The sequence below is a fragment of the Tribolium castaneum genome, chromosome 4 (genome assembly GCF_031307605.1).
Source record: "Tribolium castaneum strain GA2 chromosome 4, icTriCast1.1, whole genome shotgun sequence".
In the NCBI taxonomy this organism is placed as follows: Eukaryota; Metazoa; Arthropoda; class Insecta; order Coleoptera; family Tenebrionidae; genus Tribolium; species Tribolium castaneum.
In genome coordinates, this window is record NC_087397.1 from 3,687,418 (window position 1) to 3,710,171 (window position 22,754).

General features: G+C 39.4%; 4 protein-coding genes and 1 non-coding gene across 6 annotated transcripts; 1 reads left to right on the forward strand and 4 right to left on the reverse strand.

Moving 5' to 3' along the window:
- Positions 1-239: 239 nt before the first annotated feature.
- Positions 240-321, forward strand: TRNAL-AAG (transfer RNA leucine (anticodon AAG)). Its single transcript has one exon. It is a non-coding gene; the product is annotated as a tRNA-Leu (tRNA).
- A 693-nt stretch (positions 322-1,014) lies between these two features.
- On the reverse strand, positions 1,015-2,652 carry LOC661140 (sorbitol dehydrogenase). Its single transcript, XM_967321.5, has 9 exons — positions 2,431-2,652; positions 2,354-2,387; positions 2,201-2,305; positions 2,093-2,152; positions 1,889-2,048; positions 1,653-1,837; positions 1,424-1,602; positions 1,256-1,374; positions 1,015-1,207 (listed from the first exon to the last, which is right to left on the reverse strand). Exons 1-9 carry the CDS (start codon positions 2,563-2,565, stop codon positions 1,033-1,035), a joined length of 1,152 nt encoding a protein of 383 aa, XP_972414.3. The 5' UTR covers positions 2,566-2,652; the 3' UTR covers positions 1,015-1,032.
- Positions 2,653-3,661: 1,009 nt separating this feature from the next.
- LOC661091 (sorbitol dehydrogenase) lies at positions 3,662-5,316 on the reverse strand. Its single transcript, XM_967275.4, has 8 exons — positions 5,158-5,316; positions 5,078-5,111; positions 4,922-5,026; positions 4,802-4,861; positions 4,593-4,752; positions 4,164-4,527; positions 3,994-4,115; positions 3,662-3,912 (listed from the first exon to the last, which is right to left on the reverse strand). The coding sequence occupies exons 1-8, from the start codon at positions 5,212-5,214 to the stop codon at positions 3,744-3,746; spliced, it is 1,071 nt and encodes a 356-aa protein (XP_972368.2). The 5' UTR covers positions 5,215-5,316; the 3' UTR covers positions 3,662-3,743.
- Positions 5,317-5,875: 559 nt separating this feature from the next.
- Positions 5,876-7,480, reverse strand: LOC661035 (sorbitol dehydrogenase). The gene is made up of 9 exons (XM_967224.5): positions 7,346-7,480; positions 7,259-7,292; positions 7,089-7,193; positions 6,979-7,038; positions 6,776-6,935; positions 6,543-6,727; positions 6,314-6,492; positions 6,146-6,267; positions 5,876-6,101 (listed from the first exon to the last, which is right to left on the reverse strand). The coding sequence occupies exons 1-9, from the start codon at positions 7,400-7,402 to the stop codon at positions 5,933-5,935; spliced, it is 1,071 nt and encodes a 356-aa protein (XP_972317.1). The 5' UTR covers positions 7,403-7,480; the 3' UTR covers positions 5,876-5,932.
- Rbcn-3A (Rabconnectin-3A) lies at positions 7,345-22,380 on the reverse strand. 2 transcript variants are annotated; one of them, XM_015985129.2, is made up of 29 exons: positions 22,171-22,380; positions 21,923-22,120; positions 21,636-21,876; positions 20,730-20,876; positions 20,560-20,680; positions 20,327-20,509; positions 20,146-20,276; positions 19,923-20,100; positions 19,711-19,878; positions 19,165-19,663; positions 18,096-19,112; positions 15,844-17,621; positions 15,424-15,732; positions 15,092-15,378; positions 14,619-15,044; positions 14,224-14,571; positions 13,716-13,958; positions 13,410-13,666; positions 12,947-13,362; positions 12,629-12,896; positions 12,392-12,583; positions 11,649-12,077; positions 11,348-11,599; positions 11,084-11,167; positions 9,775-9,835; positions 9,514-9,722; positions 9,394-9,463; positions 9,051-9,343; positions 7,345-9,000 (listed from the first exon to the last, which is right to left on the reverse strand). In XM_015985129.2, the coding sequence occupies exons 1-29, from the start codon at positions 22,255-22,257 to the stop codon at positions 8,797-8,799; spliced, it is 9,096 nt and encodes a 3,031-aa protein (XP_015840615.1). In that variant the 5' UTR covers positions 22,258-22,380; the 3' UTR covers positions 7,345-8,796. The 2 variants fall into 2 exon arrangements, with proteins under 2 accessions (XP_015840615.1, XP_064212433.1); XM_064356363.1 differs by lacking the exon at positions 11,084-11,167.
- Positions 22,381-22,754: the final 374 nt, after the last annotated feature.

Genomic DNA, 22,754 nt, shown 5'->3' on the forward strand with positions numbered 1-22,754 from the left:
TTAGTTTAGGTTTGCTTTATTGTAGTTAATATACTGTATTTTTTTCATTTGATTTGAACACTAACAGATTTGTTGGTAAAAAACTGAAAGTATTGTGTACTGAATAAAAATTACGCTTATCGAGTCTGGTAGTTTTAAATAAAACACTTCCAACCAGAAATTACGATGTTTCTTTCATGAAAAATTAGTTTCAGTGGCTTTCTGAAGATAAACGTGCTGGTCAAAGTCCTGAAGCACAGGGTAGCGTGGCCGAGCGGTCTAAGGCGCTGGTTTAAGGCACCAGTCTCTTCGGAGGCGTGGGTTCGAATCCCACCGCTGCCAAATATTTTTTTTCTTCACAAATATTTTTTTAAATCATGTTAAAAACCAAAAAGAACAATTTTTAAACAATAAATTGTTGTTTCCCAAATTTGTGATAATAATTTGTTGCCATCACTGCGTAATATTAAATTTCGTATTCTGGGTGGTTTGGGTACGAAGTCGGCCACCTGGTGTTGGCTTTGCCAACGAAAATAACGTGAAGAATGCGGGAAACGGAATGCGAGCTCCTCGCTTGGCCCGCCTAATATCAGGCAAACAGAACCGGCAAGAGATCTAGGAATTCAGCTCTCTGCTAGAGTCAATCCCCATTCAAAAGTTATTTCAAATAAAGTTACATTCGTTTGTATTTTGTATGTGGTAGCGAGCGGAATGAAGTTTTAGTAACATAATCCCTCGCATCACAGAGCGTCCGTTCTGAAAATAATTTGAAATCGTGCCAAATTCAATAAACAATTTATCGCGCGCCAAGCGAGCATAAAATCGATTGATGTGAACCTATCGGAAATATTGGCGGCTTAACGGTTACCTCCACCTCCTTATATTCTCCTGGTGCTCCAAATCAGATGTTATTTAGCCTCTGATCGGTCATCGGCCATTGATCCGATTGGAAATTGAATTCTGGCGTTTCTCCACAGAATCCTGCCGTCTCTCTCGCGAACGCGCACGCTTAATTTAATAAAAAACACTTCGGAAAAATAAATACGTATTTGTTTATTCACAAATCTTCCAAACTGGATTGGCATGAATCAGGATTTTAATTGGATTCCCTGCCCCAGTTCTTGCGGTCTCGAACGCTTTAACCGTGTCTTCCATTGCAAAATGATGTGTAATTAGGGGCTTCACATTTGCTTTTCCACTCTGCACCATTTCTATAGCTTGCGGATAGCTACAAAAATTAATAGCTTCATATAATTATTTTTTTAATGATTCTTACTCATTATTATAGCGAAATATCCCTCTAACATCAACCTCCCGAAATAAGGGAAAAATTGGTAGATTTAGGTCAAATTTTCCCAAACCGACTAAAACCACAACACCTCCAGTTTTTGTAACCTGAATTGAGTATTATCGACAATTGTGTTTGTTCCAATTTTGGAAAAACCTGGAGGGAAGCTCTAATGCTAGATTCCTCCCCTGTACATTCTATCGTAATATTTGGGTCCACCCTCAACAAGCATTTAATCTCTTTCACAAGCTCTTCTTCTGGCATATTTTTCTCAACTTTAAAGACGTAATCAGCTCCAAGTTCTCTCGCTTTATTCAAGCGATGTTCTGCCAAATCTTTAGAAACGCATTCCTCCAACAATTTATTAAAGTATTGTATAAATGACCTGTTATAAGAACAGCAGAGGCACCATAAGCTCTTGCTGCAAGCAGGGAAGTGAGTCCAATGGGACCAGCTCCCACCACTAGAACCACGTCCCCTAAACGAACATTTGCCCGCTTGCAAGAGTGCACAGCGACAGATAAGGGTTCCATTAAAGCACCCTCATCGAGAGTCAAGTGCTCGGGTAATCTACAATTTGTTTTTTTTTTTTTAAAAAGTTGGTCGATTTGTTTCCGCTACTTGAAACAAAAATCTGCATCGTGGGCAAAAAATCTGCACAAGTTTCCATCGATGGGAGGAGTTGCACAAAATGCCATGTCGGGACACAGGTGATATCTACCGTCTTTGCAAAATGTGCAAACCCGACAACCAACCCCCGGCTCGATTGCCACTCGATCACCTTAAATTAAACTGCGTTTGGAACGATTTTTTTTAACATTTAACCTGGTTTAAGAGTTTTGACTTTTTTTCCGATTTCGAGGACGGTTCCGGAAGCCTCGTGCCCTGTCGGAGCGAAGTGATTTCAATTTAAATAGTAATAGTGCAAAGTACCAATGACCATTGGGTTTTTTACCACAAAAGGACCAATTCGGCCTTCCACAAGGTAATGGACGTCTGAGCCACAAATGCCCACTGTTTCCATTTGAAGGAGCACCTCTAAAAAGCGAGGAAAATTGCAAAAGCAACGAATTGTGTTTTACCTACGATTGTCTTTAATGATGGGCATGGGTCTATTTTCCTAAAATATATGGATTAGGGAGTTTACTGAAGTGGTGACCTACCAAGCGTAAATCTCCAATGCCGTGCAGGACCGCAGCTAAGTTATTTTTCTGACTGGATTTGCTACAGCAGCTAAACCTGGCCTGGAATGTCCGCAAATAAATTTTTGGGAAAATTTTGGCACATGATCGCAGCATTTTCCAGTGATATTCTTGTCTTATTGTGTTAACTTGGACATTTACTATTTAATAAAATCGAAACTGACAATAGTAAACGTCATAATATATTATTGTTTAATTTATATTTCCACCACTCAGAAAGGTGAGTAACTTTGCGACTTTTTATTATTTATTATATATTTATTAGATGTTTAAAATCACAACAAACACAAAAACAGAATTTAATTCTTTTTTTCGTTTATATAAAAAATTAAAATAAATTCACAGTATGGTAATTTCAAGATGGTTTGCTTTATTTCGTCTTGATTTCATGTTAACATGTGCGGTAAATTGCCTTGGCTTTTCAGCTCTGTATTATTCTTAATTTTCCGTCACTTTTTCGCTTCGATTTGAAGAAAATTTATTGGTGTTTTGGTAGTGTTTGCATTTCGCTAAAATACCAATAATTATGTGCTCAAAAACGAGCTCGAAAATGAAATTTCTCCAATATGTGGGCATTTTCCTGAATAGTTTAGGTACCACAAAAAATTAAGTAATAAAGAATCAATGAATCGGGCAAACCTCTGTGTTCGCGCTCATTTAAACAGAATATTTTTTTGTTAATGTCGTTTTATCTGAATATTCTTACACAACTATTGTTGTGCCATTTAATTTTATTCAGTTAGTCACTTACTATTGTCGCGAAGGGAGGGCTCATAAATTTATTAAATAAGGACATTTTCTCGGATTCGTAACTTCAGTGCGTGTATTTAAACGTTAAAAAATGTGAATTTGTGAAAATTTCGAGTGAGAAATGTGTGCCAATCGTACCAGAAGGATCAGGATTAAAGGGTTAGTCCAAATTTATTTTTTAAAAAAATTACAATAAATTTATAACATTTATCGGCCAATTTTTGAAGATGGGAGTACTTAATGTTGTTTTTTAATTACAGTAGGTCCGTTCGCTACAAACAGTAGCAGAAGTAGATGTCACGAGGTGAGTGCATTTTATTTTTTTCCTTTTGTTACAAAGTGGGAATGCGTGAATAAATGGTCGCGGTTTGAAGAATTTTTCGTTTAGACAACTCGTAAAGAAGTTTCTGACTCAAAATAACCCGAAATAATTTAATAATAATTGAACTTGTAGCTCTTTATTAATACATACATACACAATATAAGAAAAATAAATGAATGTATAATCTGTACACAAGCCACATTTATTTTTTCCATTCTGGATTGGCATGAATCATTACTTTAATCGGATTTCCTTCGCCTGTTTTCGCCGTATGGAACGCTTTCAAAGTATCTTCAATCTTGTAGTGATGCGTAATCAAAGATTTAACATTTGCTTTTCCACTTCTCACCATTTCAATAGCAGTCGGATAACTAAAAAAATCGATAATGCAAGCACTTGTACTCAAGTGGAGGTGACAACAATATCATTTGATAACAAAAATCAATACATACTCATTATTATAGCGGAAAACACCTCGAATGTCAACTTCTCGAATAAGAGCGCCCGTTAACGGCAAATTCATTTCGAAAGCTCCTAAACCAATCAACGTGACCACACCTCCACTTTTGGTCGCCTATTATTTAAACAAATCTAAACCAACTCCAAATAAAAATATACAAACCTGGACAGCAACTCTAACACATTGTTCGGCACCAGTACAGTCAAGACTAACGTTAGGTTCTTCCCCTAACAGGGCCTTAATTTTTTTTATTATCTCTTCCTCGGTCATGCTCTTCTCAATTTTTAAAGTATAGTCAGCCCCCAGTTCTTTGGCTTTGGTCAATCGTATGTCAACAATGTCAGTGATTAGGGCCTTGGTGGCCCCCATGGCCTTAGCAGCCAAAAGCGTAACAAGCCCAATGGGCCCAGCCCCCAGAATCAAAACCACGTCGCCGAAGCGCACATTTGCGCGCTTACACGCGTGCACGCCCACCGCCAGCGGCTCCATCAGGGCGCCTTCGTCAAGGCTCACATTGTCCGGAAGTCTGCAAAAAGCTAAATCAGTGAAAAATCACTTTTTTTCATTTTTGGGTGTTGGGCTTGTGCATACTTGAAGCAGAAATCGGCGTCGTGGACGTAGAATCTGGAGAGGTTGCCGTCCACTGGCGGCGTGGCGCAAAATTGCATGTCGAGGCAAAGGTGGTAGTTGCCCTCTTTGCAGAAAGAGCACATCCTGCAGCCAACGCCGGGCTCAATGGCCACGCGGTCGCCTAAACTCAATTAATAATGAGTCGCTTTGGTGGTTATTTATTTATTTACCGGGTTTCAAGGAGGTGACATTTTTGCCGCACAAAACGACCGTTCCGGACGCCTCGTGACCTAAGAATTGTTATCATTTAAGACGCGATAGCGAGGTTAAATTCAAGCCGAAAAAATTACCGATTATCATGGGTTTTTCGACGATGAAAGGCCCGATCCGGCCCTGGACTAAATAATGCACGTCTGAGCCGCAAATTCCGACTGATTCCATTTTAAGCAGGACTTCTACAATTGTTTAATGTCACCGTTTGTTGCGTTTATTGTTATTAAACTTACGGTTGTCTTTGGGGACGGGAATCGGTCGTTGTTCCTGAAGCGAATTTTGAGATTGGATTTTTTGGTTTTTTGGGACTTACCAAACGCATGTCGTCGATGCCGTAAAGGACGGCTGTTAAATTATCCTTAGCTGCCATTTGTGTCACTTACAAAAACACTGATGGAACAGTTGACTACTTTTATTAAAATGCTCTCGCTGATACGTTCGCTTTTATAACAAATAACTTGACGTAATATCAGGAGTGTAAAATGTTGAAACTGGAGGGAGGTGTAAAATAAATACTACAATGTGAAAAAATGCTGCAAACATGCGGTCATGTGGAGGTCGACTTGCTTCCCTTTCTTGATAATTCTATTTATGTTTCTATTACTCGTTACAATTTGTTTGAATTATTGAAAAAAAGTTGCCTTTCATTTGTAATTATGGCGCACTGTTAAAGTCACATAAACAAACATCAGTGGAGTTGGTATTAACCGGAGTGTTTATACAACGATTTCATTAGTTGTAAATCAAAGGCGGAGCAATTTTAAGGATAAAAAGGGTTCAAAACATTCTAAAAAATTCACACACGTAGAGAAAAAAAATAAATTAAGAATGTTATTTATTAGCAAAAACTGAATTTTGGAATCTCAAAAATTCAAATGCACTGTTGCATTTTTCTGTAGTAATTTGGAATGGAACTTTATGCCGAAAAGAGCTTTTTTTTCATCACAGTGAAATCTTACAACTGTTAAAGCCGTATAAATCCACTAAATGATGAGCAGAACGAATGAAGGAATATCAGAAAAACAAAAGGAAAGTCTATCAAAATAAGTTTATTGAATTTAAGCCAACAGTGTTAATTTTTACAAAAATTACGGTTTCCAGTCAGGATTCGCGTGTATTAACACCTTGATCGGATTTCCTTCGCCTGTCTTAGCAGTGTGAAAAGCTTTCAGCGTATCTTCCATTTTATAGTGGTGCGTTATTAGTGGTTTCACATTAACTTTGCCTGTTTTGACCATTTCGATTGCGATCGGATAACTGGAAAAAATCTTAGGTTGAAAAAAAATTACGTACTTATTTACTCATTATTGTATCGGAACACTCCACGTATGTTGACTTCGCGTACCAAAGCACCCGCCAGAGGCACGGTCATTTCAAATTTCCCTAAACCTACCAAAATAACAGTACCTCCGGATTTTGTGACCTACAATTAAAATTATTCCAAGTAACGGGAGACTGAAACCATTCACTTGTAAAGCAACTCGGACGCATTGTTCGGCCCCCGTGCATTCCAAAGTGATATTCGGGTCTTCCCCCAATTTTGCTTTAATCTCTGACACGATTTCTTCTTCAGTCGTGTTTTGACCAATTTGTAGGGTGAAATCAGCACCTAACTCTTTAGCTTTTTGCAATCGGTGGCCCACAATATCTAGTAAATAAAAACGTTATTTGGGAATCATATCAAAAGTTGGACGAAACCTGTAATTATGACTTTGGAAGCACCCATTGCCTTGGCTGTAAGCATTGAAACTAGACCAATCGGGCCAGCACCTAGAACCAAAACCACGGAACCTATGCGCACTCCGGCCCTCCTGCACGCGTGGACACCCACGGAGAGGGGCTCCATAAGGGCACCCTCTTCCAAGTCCATGTTATCGGGCAACCTTTAAAAATTAATTGTGATAATCATCAAATGAAAAAAAAAACGGTACTTGTGGCAAAAATCGGCATCGTGGACGTAATATCTAGTCAAATTCCCATCAACTGGCGGAGTTGCACAAAAAATCATGTCCTTGCACAGGTGGTAATTGCCGCTTTTGCAGTCAGCACAAGTGCGGCAAGTTATTCCAGGCTCGATAGCCACACGATCACCTAAATAATTTTTTAAAAATTTTGATAAAGAAAAATAACATACCTGGTTTAAGATTTTTGACGTCGCGTCCGACTTGTATTACCGTTCCGGAGGCTTCGTGTCCTTTTTAAATTAAATGTTAAAGTGATAAAAAAAGAGAAAATAACGCAAACCTATAACCATGGGATCTGTAACCACAAAAGGGCCAATTCTGCCACTGACCAAGTAATGGACATCGGAGCCACAAATACCCACGACTTCCATTTTAAGAAGTACTTCTATTTTTTTTTTTGGAAAAAATAAAGTATAAGCGCCGTGTTGTAATTTTAAATTAATGACTTACGATTTGGTTTGGGGACAGGGATTGGTCTTTGTTCCTGGGTGGTAACAAATAAAATTTAAAATAAGGGTGAGAAAAATTTGCACTTACAAGTCGCATGTCGTTGATGCCGTACAAAACGGCTGTTAAGTTATCCTTTGGTGCCATTTTCCGAATGTGGTTAACAAACACTCTTCAATAAATATTATGAGTAAATGTTTGTAATGTTGATAATGCATGCTTTTATATCTTTGGTGGAAAAATATATCTTTATCCATATTTATTATTAAAGTTTTTTGGCATTTTTCTTTTGGGATAACTCGAGTCTTTTCAATCGTATTTGTAAACAAACCAGCAATTGTCTTGGTATGTGTTGGTTTATTTTTGGGTAATAATAATAATAATGAACCGCACTGCTGATAAGTCAATCGGCGCCTTGATTTTTACGTAAGAATAATTACTTTTTCTGAATGTATAATATTGTTATTACGTATAAACATACGAGATGGAATTATTTTATAGGCGTATGCGATAACCTTCGTAACTTAAATTTATGTAAACAGTTGGAATGATGACTGATGTGGGAATGATTTACCTAAAATGTCCGCATGTTGATCGCTTTTTTTATGAAATTAAAATTTTCCTCCTCAGAATATCATGTTTGAAAATTTCCGATAAACCAGTTTCAAACTGACTTTTTGCACATCATTTGTGATTTTTATGTGTATGGAGTGATAAGTACATTATTATATTTTTCATAATCTTGTGTTACATAATAAACGATAATAAATATACTGACCTCTCATACTCATGCGATAATAACTGATCCCAGATTTTATTATTAGCAGGCAAGACAACAATGCCGATAAACAAATAAATATTGAAAAAGGTGAAAAATGGACACAAAAATTCTTTCTTGATGATGAAATTTCAAACCAAACATTATTTGACTAATATTTAACTTGTTACTTGGAAATTACAACAGTCAAATCAGAATGAGCAACCAAATATTTATTTCATCCAATTTTATTATTAGATCACATGAATTCTACTAAAAATTTAAGAGATTGATGATAATATGCAGTTCGTTTTTTTTTTTTTAATTATAAATGTAAACATGTTTGTTTACGTGAAAATTTGCATTCAGATTAGGTACATATCTAAAAAAATAATAATCAAACAGAACTTAGCGTCGGCTATAAAAAGCTGATTTCTGTGCGACCGTATATGATGCAAATAGTAATATTTTAACTTCACTTTGCAAAAATGCAGATATTTTATAGGAGGTACATGTCAGTCTTGCTTTGGAAATAAAACCCAACTTTCAAACAAAATATTTATTCTAAACATATACATCTAAAATACAATAGTTTCATTTTAAACCTTTATAATCACATGTATTAACAATATAGTTCAATAGTTACATGATAGCAATTTGGACAATACTCAACAAACAAATGAGAACCTGCAACAACAGCCAATAACAAGCTATAAAAATATCAATTAATCATAATCAAATCGGCATAATCACTATCTAAAAAGCCCTATGTTTAGGCGAAAAATTAATGGTGGTTGTGAACGAGCAAAGTCTCCCTATCGGGCAACTGACGAACTTTCATACTGCCATCAGCCCCACAGGAGAACAAACGTGCATGAGAATCAATATGTAATTGTGTGACTCCTTGCCCAATATTCTTGAAGAAGCTACTTCGAGCGTGTTCTGTTGGCAAAGACAGCAAAACATTGGGAACCGCAACCCCCCAAATCTAAAAAACGTGTAAACACTTAACTGTTCACGAAAAATGAATAAAAAAACCTTAATATCGCCGTCTGCCGATCCAGTAGCAAAGTACTCCTCATGCGGATCAATCGCAATGCACTTGACTGCACTCTCATGTGCCGTGAACTTGTGCCTAATCGTTTTAGACCGCACATCGATTAAACAAACATCGCCCCTTTTCCCGGCCGAGATAAGTACTTGGTGCTGGGGCGCAAACACAAGACTGCTGGCCCCCTGGTCGTGGCAAGTGAACGCCACAACCAAAGCCTTACCATGCGGCAAAATCGAATCCCAAATACACACGTTCTTACTCTCAGAACTGTGACCAGCTGCACAATTCTCACATTAAAACTGCACACCCAAAATTTTATTTACGTACCGGTCGCCAGTAGGCTACAAGAACCCAGAAAAACAAAATCGCTGATACCTTTATTGTGACACTGGAGGGTCTATAATTTTAAAAAATAGTGAAACGGGACGCAAAATCGCAAAGTCTTACGAAAAATGGTCGGGTGGCGTTTACACTCAACCCGACTTGGAACAGGCTTAAATTTCCGTCGGAATCAGCAACACCGAATTTATTGCCGTGTTGCGAAAACCTGACTCTGGTGACTTTGGCGTAAGTCCCTGCTGGTCTGGGGGTCGCCACCGGCTGTTGGTGACCCCACTCCCACAACTGGACTGAGCCGTCTTGACCACCGGTCAAGTCTGCTCAAATAATTATTTCAAATTCTTATTTTTCACTTAATATCGGACTTACATAGTGGCAGAAGAGGGTGTGCGCTTATTCGACGTACTCCATCAATTTTATGTTTCAGTACCTAAGAGAATTCGCGTTTTATGGTTGGTTTATTTTTTTAGACAGTAACATGCTTAATTTAGCCAAGGTACCTATTTGCTTGGTGATTGGGCCATTAAATGTTAAGTTCTGGTGCACTGTACAATGTGGTCCATTTTCAAAGAATTTAGTAATTTCCTTACTTCTAACTACGTATTTTTTGAGATAAGCTGAATGGTACAACATTTATTCAGTCTTATTTTAAACTGTATTCATATTTAAAAAACTATCAAGTGACGTAATTTTTATTCGAAAAGTCCATTATTTTTACACAAACTTTGTATCTTATAAATGTCTTTGTACACCTTGGATTTGGAATAAATAATTTCGAACGTTCATCAATTATTATTGAAATTGATAAAAAACTCTAATTCTACAAAATTTTCGATGGAAAACACTTTAAATTTCGCGAATTTTTCGACATATAAAGTTCTAGATCCAAGTTTTTTTTAGATTAAATGGTGCACAAATCACCGATAAACGCGGATAAATGTAATTTTTATTAATACATACTGCAATTGGTAGGATATAGTTTTTGTATGTAATGGGCAAAAAGTGAAAAACTACTAAATAGAGAGAATCAACCACATTGTAATTACGTAAACCAGTGTTATTTTACGAGAAAAAGAATATTTTATTATAAACAATTTATTTGAAGTAATTTTAGTTTTTAATCAAACTCTGTAAAATCGCACATTCGCACAGAGTTAGAAAACAACCTCAGATTTACTTGCTCAAAAATCGTGAGATGATCATTATCTAAGTCATTTAATAATAATATGAAAAAGACAGAAAAAGCAGCTGGTAGATAAAAACGCTTATGTAAATAAAAAACGTATAATTTTCTTCATACTTTATTCTTACGGAAGCGTAAAATAATTCTTTTTCTCGGAAACAGTTAACAAATTTGCACCAACTATTGCGTTTACTACAAATTTATTTAAACGAAATAATAAATCTTGCATCTTAAACATGAAATTCATGTTTTTGTGTTAAGTCCAGAATGAAAATGAAAACAACATGCGACAACTAAAAAATAATGCAATTTTGTGCCGCGAAAAGTTCCGACCAACTTGACGAGACAATGGAATATTTTTTAAATATTCTATTAGTCCCGTCCCTGTTACACCAAACACTACAACTATTAAATAAACCAAACAACACCAAACACCTATCAACCACCACAACACAGGAAACAAGCAAAAACAGAGCAGAGTGTTAGAAAACACACCGGTCGAAGCATGTGCGCCGACCGAAGCAGAACGAGATGGACAAAATTGGCATCGTGACAACCCGGGAAGCTTAGCCCCTTCATCTACACACATAGGTACACAAAATTTTCATTTTAGTAACGTTTCAATACCAAACACAAACGAAGAAGCAACGTGATTACCCTCGAATCCAAGTTATTTTTAGTAACAATTTTAGTTAGTAGTCAAGTTTACAAATCAAACGTGGCACACATTATCCAAAAAAAATTCAAAACTAATCTTACCACACTCGTCCCGCGACCGCTTTGACTGGCAATGCCAGGCTGGGGGCTGCCGGGTTGTGTGTCTTTCGTTCGATCACCGGCACTCTGGATTACCAAAAACGGGGGCACACTGGGGTCGGGGACGTCTTTAGTCAAATTCAAAATATCCAACTCGCATTCGTCCTCCAACCAGGCTGGCAATTCCAGCAACAACGAAATATCCATTTCTTGCAACTCGCGCGGAGTTGCCACCACAATCAAGCCAGAGTTGACCTAAACCATCATTTTCAGTAAAATAACTCAAAAAAATCGGTTAAAATACTTGATTGAGGCTAAAAGCAGCGATGGAATCCTGTTCCTTGTGAATAATACGAACAGGTTCCGGAGCAGCGGGTTCAGGGTGCGGTAGTTCCTCCTCCAAAGCACTAAGTGAGCGTCTTTTGCCGAAAACAGCTCGGATAAAAATGTCCTGGACTGACTCTTGGTGAACGAGATAAGTCCATAAACGCCTGGCGGTACTTGCGGAACTTTTGTTGCTAAATGGGGTGTTGTGGGGTTCCAATAACTGGCGGTATTTCTGGATTGGGGGTCCTGTGGTGTTTTCAACAAAACAACCAGGGATATATTCGGGGGGTGCCTGGCGGCAGTCTAACTCTTTTCTCAAACTTTCCTGCCAGTTGGCTAAGCGGCGCAAGGAGGAATGTATCAAGGGGCTCGCCACCGGGAGCTCGTTCAGCTCCAAACCCGCCACCTAAGTTACCAAGATTATTTTTTATCACCTTTATAAACCCAAATTTTTATTTTTTTTCTCATTTATTTTTCTCAGGCTATTAACAATGTGATGCTGTTCAAAATTAATTTGAAACGAATTAAAGGCGTTTTTTTTACTGCGTTGCACTACATTTCCCTGACCATTATTTTACAGACCGTAAGTCTGATACTGAAGTGGAAAAAAATAGGACGTCAAGTCTTTTTTGCACGACAATTTTTTGCAAGATTAAAATGTCACAAGACAAGTCTTTTCTTAATAGCAGTGTTGTAATGAAAATAAATGATCTAACTTACCGATAAAAATTCGGTAAGTCGCGTTTGCACGATCTTCAGCGTCGCCAACTTCAAAACCAGCCACGAGTACGAATTGGGATCCGAATGCTCGTTGTTTACGACTCGGGCACTTTGTGCCGGCATATCAAAAACATCCTCGTCTTCGCTTTCGGACTCGCTTTCAATATCATCACAATCGGGACCAGCATCCGGCTAAATAAATTTTTAAACCTCACTCAAGCCCAGCTTTATACTCACTTTGGTCAACAAGTACGCCAAAATACTCATTTCAGGTGGAACAAACTGTTCTCTGTAAGTCGGTTTGTCCTCCTTCATTTGCGACGGTTGGTGTCCTAGTAGTTTGGTGTTGAGTTTAACTCGTTGCTTGTTTAACCAATTTGCAGGACCGGTAACTTCCTCAGTTGGGGTACCTTGAGTACTTTGCGAACCTTGATTTGTGGCATTTGTTTGAGCGCCTCCGATACTTGCCGTCCGGAGTAATTTTTTAATACCGCCACCAAACAGCCTAATTTTTTCAAATTACTTTTAATCGGTGAAATATTTAATTAAACTTACTGGCCCCACACATCTTGGTTGAAAACATGCGCCGTTACATGAAACAGTATGACACAATCGCAAGTGCTCAAACCGTACAATACCAATGCTAAGTAAGTTGCTGAGAAGGCTTCGCATAACACTACTGTTAACCTCGGCGTATCTTCGTCTTTTTCACGTGCTAGTAAAGCACGTAAACTTGTAACACCGGGCCATTTCGGCGGCAAAGTAATGATTTGCTGACTGTCATTGACTGAAACTCGCCGTCTCCTTCCGACTAAATGAGTCGAACAAACTTCCTGACTGTCGGGTAAATTACTTTTAAAAGTATCAGAGTCACACAACGACTGGTAAATGCAAGCCGACAAAGCTATAGCCAAGTCGCGGAGTACGATAAGTTGGCTTTGATAAGTATTAGGTCTTGGAAGTTCAACAATCTGGAAACAATGACTTCAAAAAAAGTCAACTCAAGTGTGATTTTTACAGTTTCCAACATGTCGTGAATCAGACATTGTAGATATCTGATCGGGTCAGCAATCACAGTTTTACTACTCGCAACACTAGCTGCAAGCAGCGGTAAACTGGTAGGAAACGGTAAAGGACTCAACAGTTGTTGGTGGGTCTTCTCTTGTTGCAACTCTTGCAAGAGAAGGACTAATTCCATTCGAACTGAAGCCAAACCACCGGTGGCGCCATGCAGCGAACAATAACTGAGCAAAGTTCGCAAAAGAATCTCATTTGCTGGAATTACCAAAAATGTTTTTCCACTTTTTTGAAATACGGAAGTTACCTCTAAGCCAGCGTTTTCGTTTTGCGGCTCGTTGCACTTTAGCCTCGAAATCTAACTTCTCTTGGATTAGTATTTCGTGTAAGGTGGGACGTGTGCCCGTTTCTGTGACTGAATTTTCTATTTCTGGAGGCGCTTCCAAATCTAAAGGCTCAACAATGTCCGTGGTCGAGTAATTACACAGTTGTCTTAAAGCCTCGACTTCTCTTTCCAGCCAGATGTAAAGCTGGTAACGCAACTGACCCCCTGAAGTAACACATTCTTATTGTTTAATTTCAACATTTTTTTATTTTTACAACCAGATACATAATTTTTAGAGAGAATTTGCCACAACAAAAAAGTTCAAAGGGGTGTGAAATATTTTCACGAATTTAGGATCGTTTTTAATTTTTACGAAATTAGAAATAGTGGATAGAAATAAAATTAGTCAACAATAACTTGTTTTTTCGCGTGAAATTCAGCGATTTCGAAAAGATTTGTCAAAAATTTGCTAAATTAAATAAAAACCCACCGTCCACCTCGAAGCCCGTAGCTAGCGTGGACAACTCCTCCATGAGAATTTTCAAGCAGGCCACAAACTTCAACTGTTGTGCCATAATATCAATGTGTTGAGTGGCCGGTTCGTCACTTTCTTCCTCCGCCTCGTCCTTACTGTCACACTTCATTTTAAGTCCTTCATCTGATGTTTCGGAATCCTTCTCATCATCACTCCATTTCAAATCCAAATCATCAGTTTTGGTCTTGTATTGAGCTAAAGTGGTTCCCCAATCGAACGAATCAGCCGTTTGTTGACCACTTTCCCATGAAATAATCCCAGTATCAATTTCCGTCTTCGCCTCATTCACTTTCGGCGACACCACTAAAACACACTCAACAAACACCGAACACATAAAACAGCCAGCTTACAAGGCGTCGTTTGTTTATTTTCGGTCACAATGTAGGGCAGTTTCGACAAAACTTCCAACGCTAGAGCTGGACAACCGGCCCGGAAGTGTCCATGAGCCGTAGCAAAATATAACTGTCGTTCCAACGGTGTGATCGATTCTTCGACCACCACTTGCTTACCACCAGGAAGCCAAGCTTTCTTTTGACCACAATTGGCCATGTGTTGTCTGACAAGTAGCGGATGCGTCCGCAAGTAAACATAAAAATTGAAAACGTTCGGATCCGCTTCCTTAGTTTCCCTAGCTTCGTCTTCGTGCGTGTGATGCTGAGTCCCAGCGTTGCCAATAAGAAGCGTACTTAACGCAGCTTGGTGCTCTTTCAAGGACCAGTAAGCCATCGAGCGCAAAAACGGATCAGGGTGTGCTTTAGTTATGTCTTCATTCGAGCCTTAAAACACACATTGTTATAAAAATCGCTTCACGATCGAGCAATACCATCGCAATCGCAACCTAAAATTTCCTGGTACAACAATTTTTTGAAACTATCACCATCGCCTTCGTACAAGCGCACGATGACCAAGGCCAGTTGCAAGTCGTGCAGTTTTTGCAAACACACCTCCGTGGCATCTTTCAGATTACCAGCAAGTAGGAAAAACGCGGCTGCATGGTCGAACCGTTGCTTGCCAAGCAAGGCATAGGCGTTTTTAAGGGCGGCTTTGCGCCAGCGATCTTCAGAGAAATTGTTAGCGAAAAACTCGGTCATTTTTTTGTCGCGTTTTGACCTTTAAAAAACAATTTACACACTACTTGACGCGATTTGCACCAACCTGTATAAACCCCAGAGCAGGCTTTTCTTATTCATTGCCAGGTAATACAAAGCCGCGTCCATAGGGTCCTGCTTGACTTGGTAAGCCGCCTTTGCTAACACTTGAACGCATTGTTTCAACAACGCCAGGTTTCTGATCCACCAACCGACACCCAGTTCGCGCAGTTGGGGCCACGTTGGTTCGCCTTTTGCGTAGCTTGGGATTAAATTTAGGAGCTCTTCTTGGCTTTCGGAGTGATAGGCCCAGGCTAGGTTGTTAGTACCGACGCCTTGTTTTTGAAACTGCGTGCGCTGGGCTAACGGGAGACACCTACAAGGAGCGCGTTACTAATAATTTTTGATATTGTGAGAGAGAAATTCAAAACAAATTATCGAAAGTTATTGATTTCTGAAACAAAATAAATTGAAATACACTCCTTGCCTTAATAAATATCCGTAATGCTTCATTGCGAGCAAGAATCTGAGGCCACAGTCGTCCAAGCTATCAGTGATTATTTCATCAGACTGGCCGACTAGATTTTCCTTGGCCATTGCCGATTTGGCCGAATCTATCGCAAATCTTTCGGCCAAATCTGTGTTACAAGTCGACACGGTGTCAGCCAAAGCCAGGAGATGCATTTGGTCGAGGCTGGACAAGCCGGGCAGATGCATATGAGTCAAAAGTCGCGACAAAACCCTGCCTTGTTTTGGGGTAAAATGTGTGATTCCAATATTACGTTCCGACTGTCTTCTGTCCATCCTTGACATTTCCTTGTCTTCCAAAAGTGTGTCCAACGATTCTTCCATCCCTAAATTACTATCAAACAGTTCGTTGTAATTTTTCTCTTCTTCCTGCGGCCCGGCTTGTTCCTGATCAGCGGCCAAAAGCGTCCACAATGGCAAGGGCGGGATATTGTTAATCTCATCGTAATCCAACGCAATTTCCCCGATACTAGCCCTATGTTCGGGACTACCGGCTGGGTAGCTCACCGATAGGGTCCTAGCCCTTGCCCACCCTTGCATATCCTCGGGAGTTTCCTGATTACCACCGACACACTTAACCAAATGGGCTAGAATCGCCTTCACCCATCGGATTTTACCAGAATTGAGCAATTCCATCAGTTGCTTGGGGTGGTATTGGGGTAAAACAGGACACGCGATTCGCGACGCTTCAAACAAACCATAGTCAGGCATATAATCGAGGTTTGCCTCCTTATTTGTGCGTTTGCGGTCAAGAATTTGCAAATTAACCGAGCTGATGCGCCCAAGTGTCGGTATCGCGGCGAGTTTGCGTTGGTTTTCCTGGGTGAGAGTCCGGAAATCGACGTCACGGCCGTTTTTACCATCGGGTTCGCTCACGTCCATCGGTTGGAGCGACTGGTCTTGGGGCCGCCACTGGGTGTAGACGTGCATCTCCGAGTCCATTCCGACCACGAGAATACCATCGCGCACCCAACTGATTTGCATCGGGAGGGCTGGCAGACCATCGGCCGTTTGTAGCTCGATTTTACGCAAAGTCATCCACTTGAAATCGTCCACGAAAAGAGGCTGTGCCAAGGAACTAGCTTTGCGTAAAATCGGGCGGTAGTTATTTATCGATTCTTTCATTGCTTTGACGTTGGCTTGGGCCAAATCGGTCGAGAGAGGTGTATACAGCATTATTTTGCTACCGCAGGCAACGGTGAGTATATGCGACCCGTCCTCGTTCGACACCCAGTCCAGCTGAACTATGTGTTTTTGGGTCAGGGGGCAGATATTGCCCATTTCGGAGATTGATTTTCGCAATGATTGTAAAGTCGTGAAACTTGGAACTGCCAATAAGGTCGATTTAAGGTGCGAGTCTGTGCTTAGGGTTTGCCGATCGTCGTTTGAAAAAGTGTGCAAAACTTCGTTGATGCGTTGTTTTTTCTTCAAAGTGCGCGAATCGTACAAGTAGCTTAAATCGAGGTGTCTGTCGATGTTAATTCGGGGCAAATGGATATTTTTCAAGTGGATTATGTCCTCTAGTACCCATTCAGTACCGCCGGTTGATTCGCATTCGTAAATAGCCACGCATAAGTTGATGAAACGCGAGTCGGGATCGTTTTTGTTGGGTCTGGTGAAGCTTTTGCCGTACTTGTAAGCGCAAGCTAGACGGCCCGAATACGCAACACTGATGTTGAGGACCTGGCCTTCGATCTCTATCGCTGACTCTTTAAGCATGTTCCATTCAGTCCAAACCTTTAATTATAATTATAATGAATCATTATGAACTGAATGGAAAATTTAGCAGCTTATGCTTTTAATGAAAATAAATAAAAAAAATCGTCAAATTATCTCGAAAATAAAGCCGGAACAGACGAAAAAATACTAGATTTGATCGGAAATGGTGTCTCTAAACGTCATTCAGTCAGGGCTGTCTCTAGCTTCACAGCCGCCGGGATGCAAAGTTCTGAATGCAGCCCCTGTCTTTTTTTTTTAGAAAATCTTAGGTATTAATTTTCAGTTTTTTTCGAGCGTTTTACCAAATTTATTCCTCAGAAACGTAGGTGTGTAACAAAATTCATTCAAAAATGAAGCAAAAATACATCAAAAATTATCGGAAAAATAGCCGAATTGGGAGTCAAATAATTCGAATTTTTTTATGACAATAACATTGCTTTGATCACAAAAACGTGGCAAAATTTTTTAACTCGTGTTAAAACAAAAACTCACCTTTCCTGTGTTAACCACCATCCCATCCTCCTCCAACAAGTGCTCTTTCATGGTTTTGATTTCTTGTGAATTACTTGTAACCGTCCAAAATCTTATAACTCCATCGCTACAAGCCGTTGCAAAACAATACGGCGCCAGACAAGCTGGGTAAATGGACGCCGAACTCAAATGACCAGCTGCTGGGGCAGCATGAACGATCTCCACACCGTCAGGAATCGGCAAAATTTGTTTAACTTCTCTCGTCACGGTGATATTAATATGGGGACTGACTTTTGTCTGTTTAATATGCAACGATTCCATGCTGTTTTTTCTGGAGATATCATTCTCGTCTTGGACTAGATTACAGTCAGGAACGTACATTTGGCTCCCCGTCAGGGAACAATCAACTTCATTCGACGCTATAGTGAGTTTCCACATGTGTATGATTGTGTTCTGATCGGTACAATCCAACAAGACAATATAGAACGGTTCTTCAAACACTGCATTTTGTTGCAAATCGACCATAGCATCATGAGCCGAAAGACTCACAGCGGACGTTCTCTGACCCGTTATTAATTGTTCCTGATACACGTGTAAAAAGGTAGTGTTTTGCCACTGAATGGCTTGCGAGATCGTTTCCAACTGGATAATACAACCAGGTCGTGAGGTACTCTGCTGTGACACTATGTTGATGTTTTCGAGCAAACTTTCCTGGTTAAAGGACGACAAATCCGACATACTTTCATTTTCATCAACCTCTCGTCTTTCTTTAAATGACAAGTCGGCCAAAAGCGTCCGTGCATCAATCACAGCTTGATACACCCGCAAACATTCGCCATCGGACGCGACAAAACAAGCACTCGGTGAGTTTGAAAAATTGCCCAAAGTACTAGAGGGCAATAAAGTCGGAATCCAGGCTACGTTACTGAACGCTGAAGGTTCAGGCGAACTGATACGGGCCAGCTCGCAGATACCGCCTGATTTTGAAAGAGGGCCAACGGCGTCCACTTTCCACAAAATCAGCTCGCTACAGAAGCCCTGAAAGCGCCAATTTTCCCGAACACAATAAATAAAATAAATTGTAACAAACCCTGCTTTGTTGATTTTTATTCTGTTCGATAATGTTGTGGTGACTTGTTGTGAGAAGTAGAGGTAGGACAGGGTGACAGGTGATATCGTTGACCCTAAATCGGTGCCCGGAGGCCCGACTTCTATGCCCGATGCTTAAAACTTGACTGAATTTGCTTTGGTCGGCAAAAGTTAGTTCCCAAAGGTTTAGAGTTCCGTTATCGTGTTTGGTGACTAGGGAAACGACAGCGGACTCGTTTTGTTCGTCTTGTGTCGGCTCTACTTCAGCATTGGGGTTACTTTCGTCTTCTTCTTTAACACTGGCTAAGCCAGGGCCATCACGATGTGCCGCCACGTCTTTCACTAGGTGCTTGATGATGGGGGCGGCACTGTACAGACTTACCGTTGTCGACATACTCATGGAATCCCCGAGAGGAAAGGCTGAAGGGATGCGCGTGGAAAACGAAACTTGGGCTTGGCGGAACGAACCCGGGTGATACTCGTCCAACCATTCCACCACCCTGATAAATAAACCAATTAAATACAATTTTTCCCCAAATTTTCTTACCAGATTAGGAAACTGCCATCGACTGGATGTATACTAAACAATAAATCAGGACTGTGGTGCCAGTCCCTGAGCAAGGTTTCAATGCGAGCATCCAAACCATCGGAACCGCCTGATTCCATAAGTGGTTCTTCAACCGGTTCTGAACCTTCAGGATGCTCAACAACGCGCCTAAAAACCCCCATAAAACAAACACAAAAAAAATCGTAGGATACCTTGTTAGTTCTTCTAGCAACGATTCAGCTTGCATACTAAAATGCATTTCTTTATTATCCAACCAATGTAGAACAAAAGCCGGGCGCGGGTTACAAAAACTGATACTTGGCACCAATGGAATATCAGTTTCGGCATTGACTGAAGCCGCCAGATGAAAATGAAGACCAGGCGTTACACCTAAATTTCAGTTGTAAAAATGTTATTTTCCCCAATTTTTTTTACCGGTTCCGTGATATCCGTACGAATGGAAATCATGTACGCTGTAGGTTGATGGCAGAGTGGGTATTGGAGGTGACGGGCCTCCAACACCTTGCGCCTGTCTTTTGGCGTGTCGCCGAATATGAAAACATGTTCTACAAATTGTTTGATAGAAAATTAAACATTTAATAAACTGGCCGAATACTTCATGTGCTTCAGTCTTTGCATGAATCTGTGTTTATGGCGATGCGTACGGAACTTCGGATGATGTGCTTGAGGATCGAGTTGCGATAAATTGACTAGACCGTCTTCTGGCAGGACTGTCTCCACCCAAAGACGACAAATGTTGTCTTTGCACGATGTAACAAGCATATTTGAAACGGATCCCCTGTTATTTTTTATTATTATTATTTTTTTTTTGAATATGAATTAACTCACTTTGGCATGTATTTGCTTGTGGTACGCCATGACAAATGAGTGACGGCTCGAGGATGGGCAATGTAAACAAAACCGTATTCTAGTTCAACAGGGCCGTCAGTACTTCTAGATGTGAATAAAACTGAAATTTCACCGTTTAGGTTTTGGTTTAGCGTTTTTGTGAAACTTACAGTGTTTATTCTCATACCAAATTTTCACAAGTCTATCGTTTTCGCCGCAAGTGGCGAATAAAGTGCCGTCTGGACTGAAAGCTAAGTGTTGTACGGGTATAGCTGTGTTTGCTTTCCAGACACATTGCCAACTAGTCAGCTCTTGTTCTACAATTACAATTTTGGTAAATTTTAATTTAAAAAAAATTAAAAACTGTAAAGTCGCAAAGTTATTGTTAATTCTCATTATAATAAAATGCGATAAAATTCACAGAATCAGTGACATCATTCAACATAGCTAACTGTAAAAACTCATCGTATGAAATATTTAACATAACATACCATTCCACTTACAATAGACCTTCCAGAGAGATAACAAAAAAATGTATTTGCAACCGACAAATGCAATGACTCATTTTTTAATTTTTTGCGTTTTTGTTATACATACTATTTGACTAGGTAATGCCCAAAGAAGAAAACAAAATAAAATTAAATAAAAAAGAAAGAACATAAGCAAAAAAATCCAAATTAAAATAATTCTAAAAACTAACACAAGGTTAGTAATTCAATTAATCCAACATTTATCCAATTAATTTAGGACCAGTGGAATGAATCGTAAATTTATTTGTAACTTTCTAAAGACAATAAGACGCAGAAATATTACGTATTTTATTACAAGTAAACAACAACAAAAAACGTCCTTATTATTATTAAGTTGTTGGTAGTCATCCAGTGCTTCAACTTAATATTCAAAATTGCTTTACGTTCCATTATCTTAACTAACAAATTGAGTTTGATGTCATTTTTATTACACTGGCAATTCTACAAAGCGTTGCGCCACATGTGTTTTATTGGATTTTACGTCTATTTTTTATATTGTTTGAAACTCTTTTTGAATAAATTAATTTTGTTTATTTTTAAAATTACCCTGAGGTTTGTCGGGTTCATCGGCATAGTCCATAGAATCAGTGCCGTCTGCATTTTCGCCCCCAAGCGTGAAAGTAACATTTGATTTTTCCTCAAAGGGTAGTGGAAATGAATTGAGATGCCAAAGCTGCACGTGAGACCCTGCCGTTAGCAACCTCGTCCCTTCCAAATTCCAGCTCAAGGCCCGAATTAAAGAATCCGTTTTCAAAGTACCAGTTTGAACCCACCTATAATCCAGCCCCTAAAAACTGGTGTCAGGATCAATCGAATCAATTTCGAGGACTCACATGTCTCGAAGTGTTATGAATGAGAGGTGTGGGTTCATAAATGCAGACAGTGTTCTCATAAGCGGCAGCAATCTTCCCTGTATCACTTGAACAATCAATTGAACTTATGCGAATGTAATCATGAACAGCGCCTGGAATAATCTGGACGCGTTCGAAAGTTGAGGCAAGGATCACGATATTGCATCCCGCAGCATAAGCCTTTGAATAATTACTTTATTACAAAATTAAACATAAAAATGTGGACTAACCGTAAATGGTACACCCTCTACGCTCCCCACAGCGAAGCATTTATCGCCAGCGTTGCAAGCTCCGCTGACTATTTGGTGCAAATTCATGCTGTTTGGCTAATTTTGGGTCTTTCACCACCAAATGATCATACTGAAGACACGAAACATCTTAAGGGCGAATCAATTATACAAATTTGTTGTCAGTCTGACAGAACTGACAACTATGACGTTTAGCAGCTGATCAAGTGCACGTGACTAGCGTTAATTTAAAGAACGGCGGGTTTTCCCATTTGAAAATTAAATTTAAAGGCAATTAAAAAGTTAAAAAATGTAAAGGTCCCTTTTTAACACATCAAATAATATTAAGTGCAAATTTTAGTAGGTTTCTAATTTTCTTGTCCCAGGATCTACGATAAAGTCTTATAGAAAGCGCAAAAAAATATTGATCTTGATGATAAAACGCAGGAGTGATTGCATATTATAATAATAGCCTTATTTCTAATAACATGATATCATGGTTGAACAGTATAAATACGCATTTAATAAAATAAAAAATAAACAATGAAACTGAATCAAAAGTTTGATAATGTGAGATAAATACTGTG

Bases quoted from the DNA above. Each gene is read 5' to 3' on its own strand.
- LOC661091 (XM_967275.4), bottom strand. From the start codon at position 5,214: ATGGCAGCTAAGGATAATTTAACAGCCGTCCTTTACGGCATCGACGAC. The intron at 5,112-5,157 runs GTAAGTCCCAAA...AATTCGCTTCAG, and splicing joins GCATCGACGACATGCGTTTG to GAACAACGACCGATTCCCGT. The intron at 5,027-5,077 runs GTAAGTTTAATA...AAACAATTGTAG, and splicing joins TCCCGTCCCCAAAGACAACC to AAGTCCTGCTTAAAATGGAA.
- Rbcn-3A (XM_015985129.2), bottom strand. From the start codon at position 22,257: ATGAATTTGCACCAAATAGTCAGCGGAGCTTGCAACGCTGGCGATAAA. The intron at 12,584-12,628 runs GTGAGTATAAAG...AAATTTATTTAG, and splicing joins TGGCGTACTTGTTGACCAAA to CCGGATGCTGGTCCCGATTG. The intron at 11,600-11,648 runs GTATTTTAACCG...ATGATGGTTTAG, and splicing joins CTGCTTTTAGCCTCAATCAA to GTCAACTCTGGCTTGATTGT.
- LOC661035 (XM_967224.5), bottom strand. From the start codon at position 7,402: ATGGCACCAAAGGATAACTTAACAGCCGTTTTGTACGGCATCAACGAC. The intron at 7,194-7,258 runs GTAAGTCATTAA...AAAAAAAAATAG, and splicing joins CCCTGTCCCCAAACCAAATC to AAGTACTTCTTAAAATGGAA. The intron at 6,268-6,313 runs GTGAATGGTTTC...TTTTAATTGTAG, and splicing joins GCGTCCGAGTTGCTTTACAA to GTCACAAAATCCGGAGGTAC.
- LOC661140 (XM_967321.5), bottom strand. From the start codon at position 2,565: ATGCTGCGATCATGTGCCAAAATTTTCCCAAAAATTTATTTGCGGACA. The intron at 2,306-2,353 runs GTAGGTAAAACA...CTCGCTTTTTAG, and splicing joins GCCCATCATTAAAGACAATC to AGGTGCTCCTTCAAATGGAA. The intron at 2,153-2,200 runs GTACTTTGCACT...TCGCTCCGACAG, and splicing joins AAAAAACCCAATGGTCATTG to GGCACGAGGCTTCCGGAACC.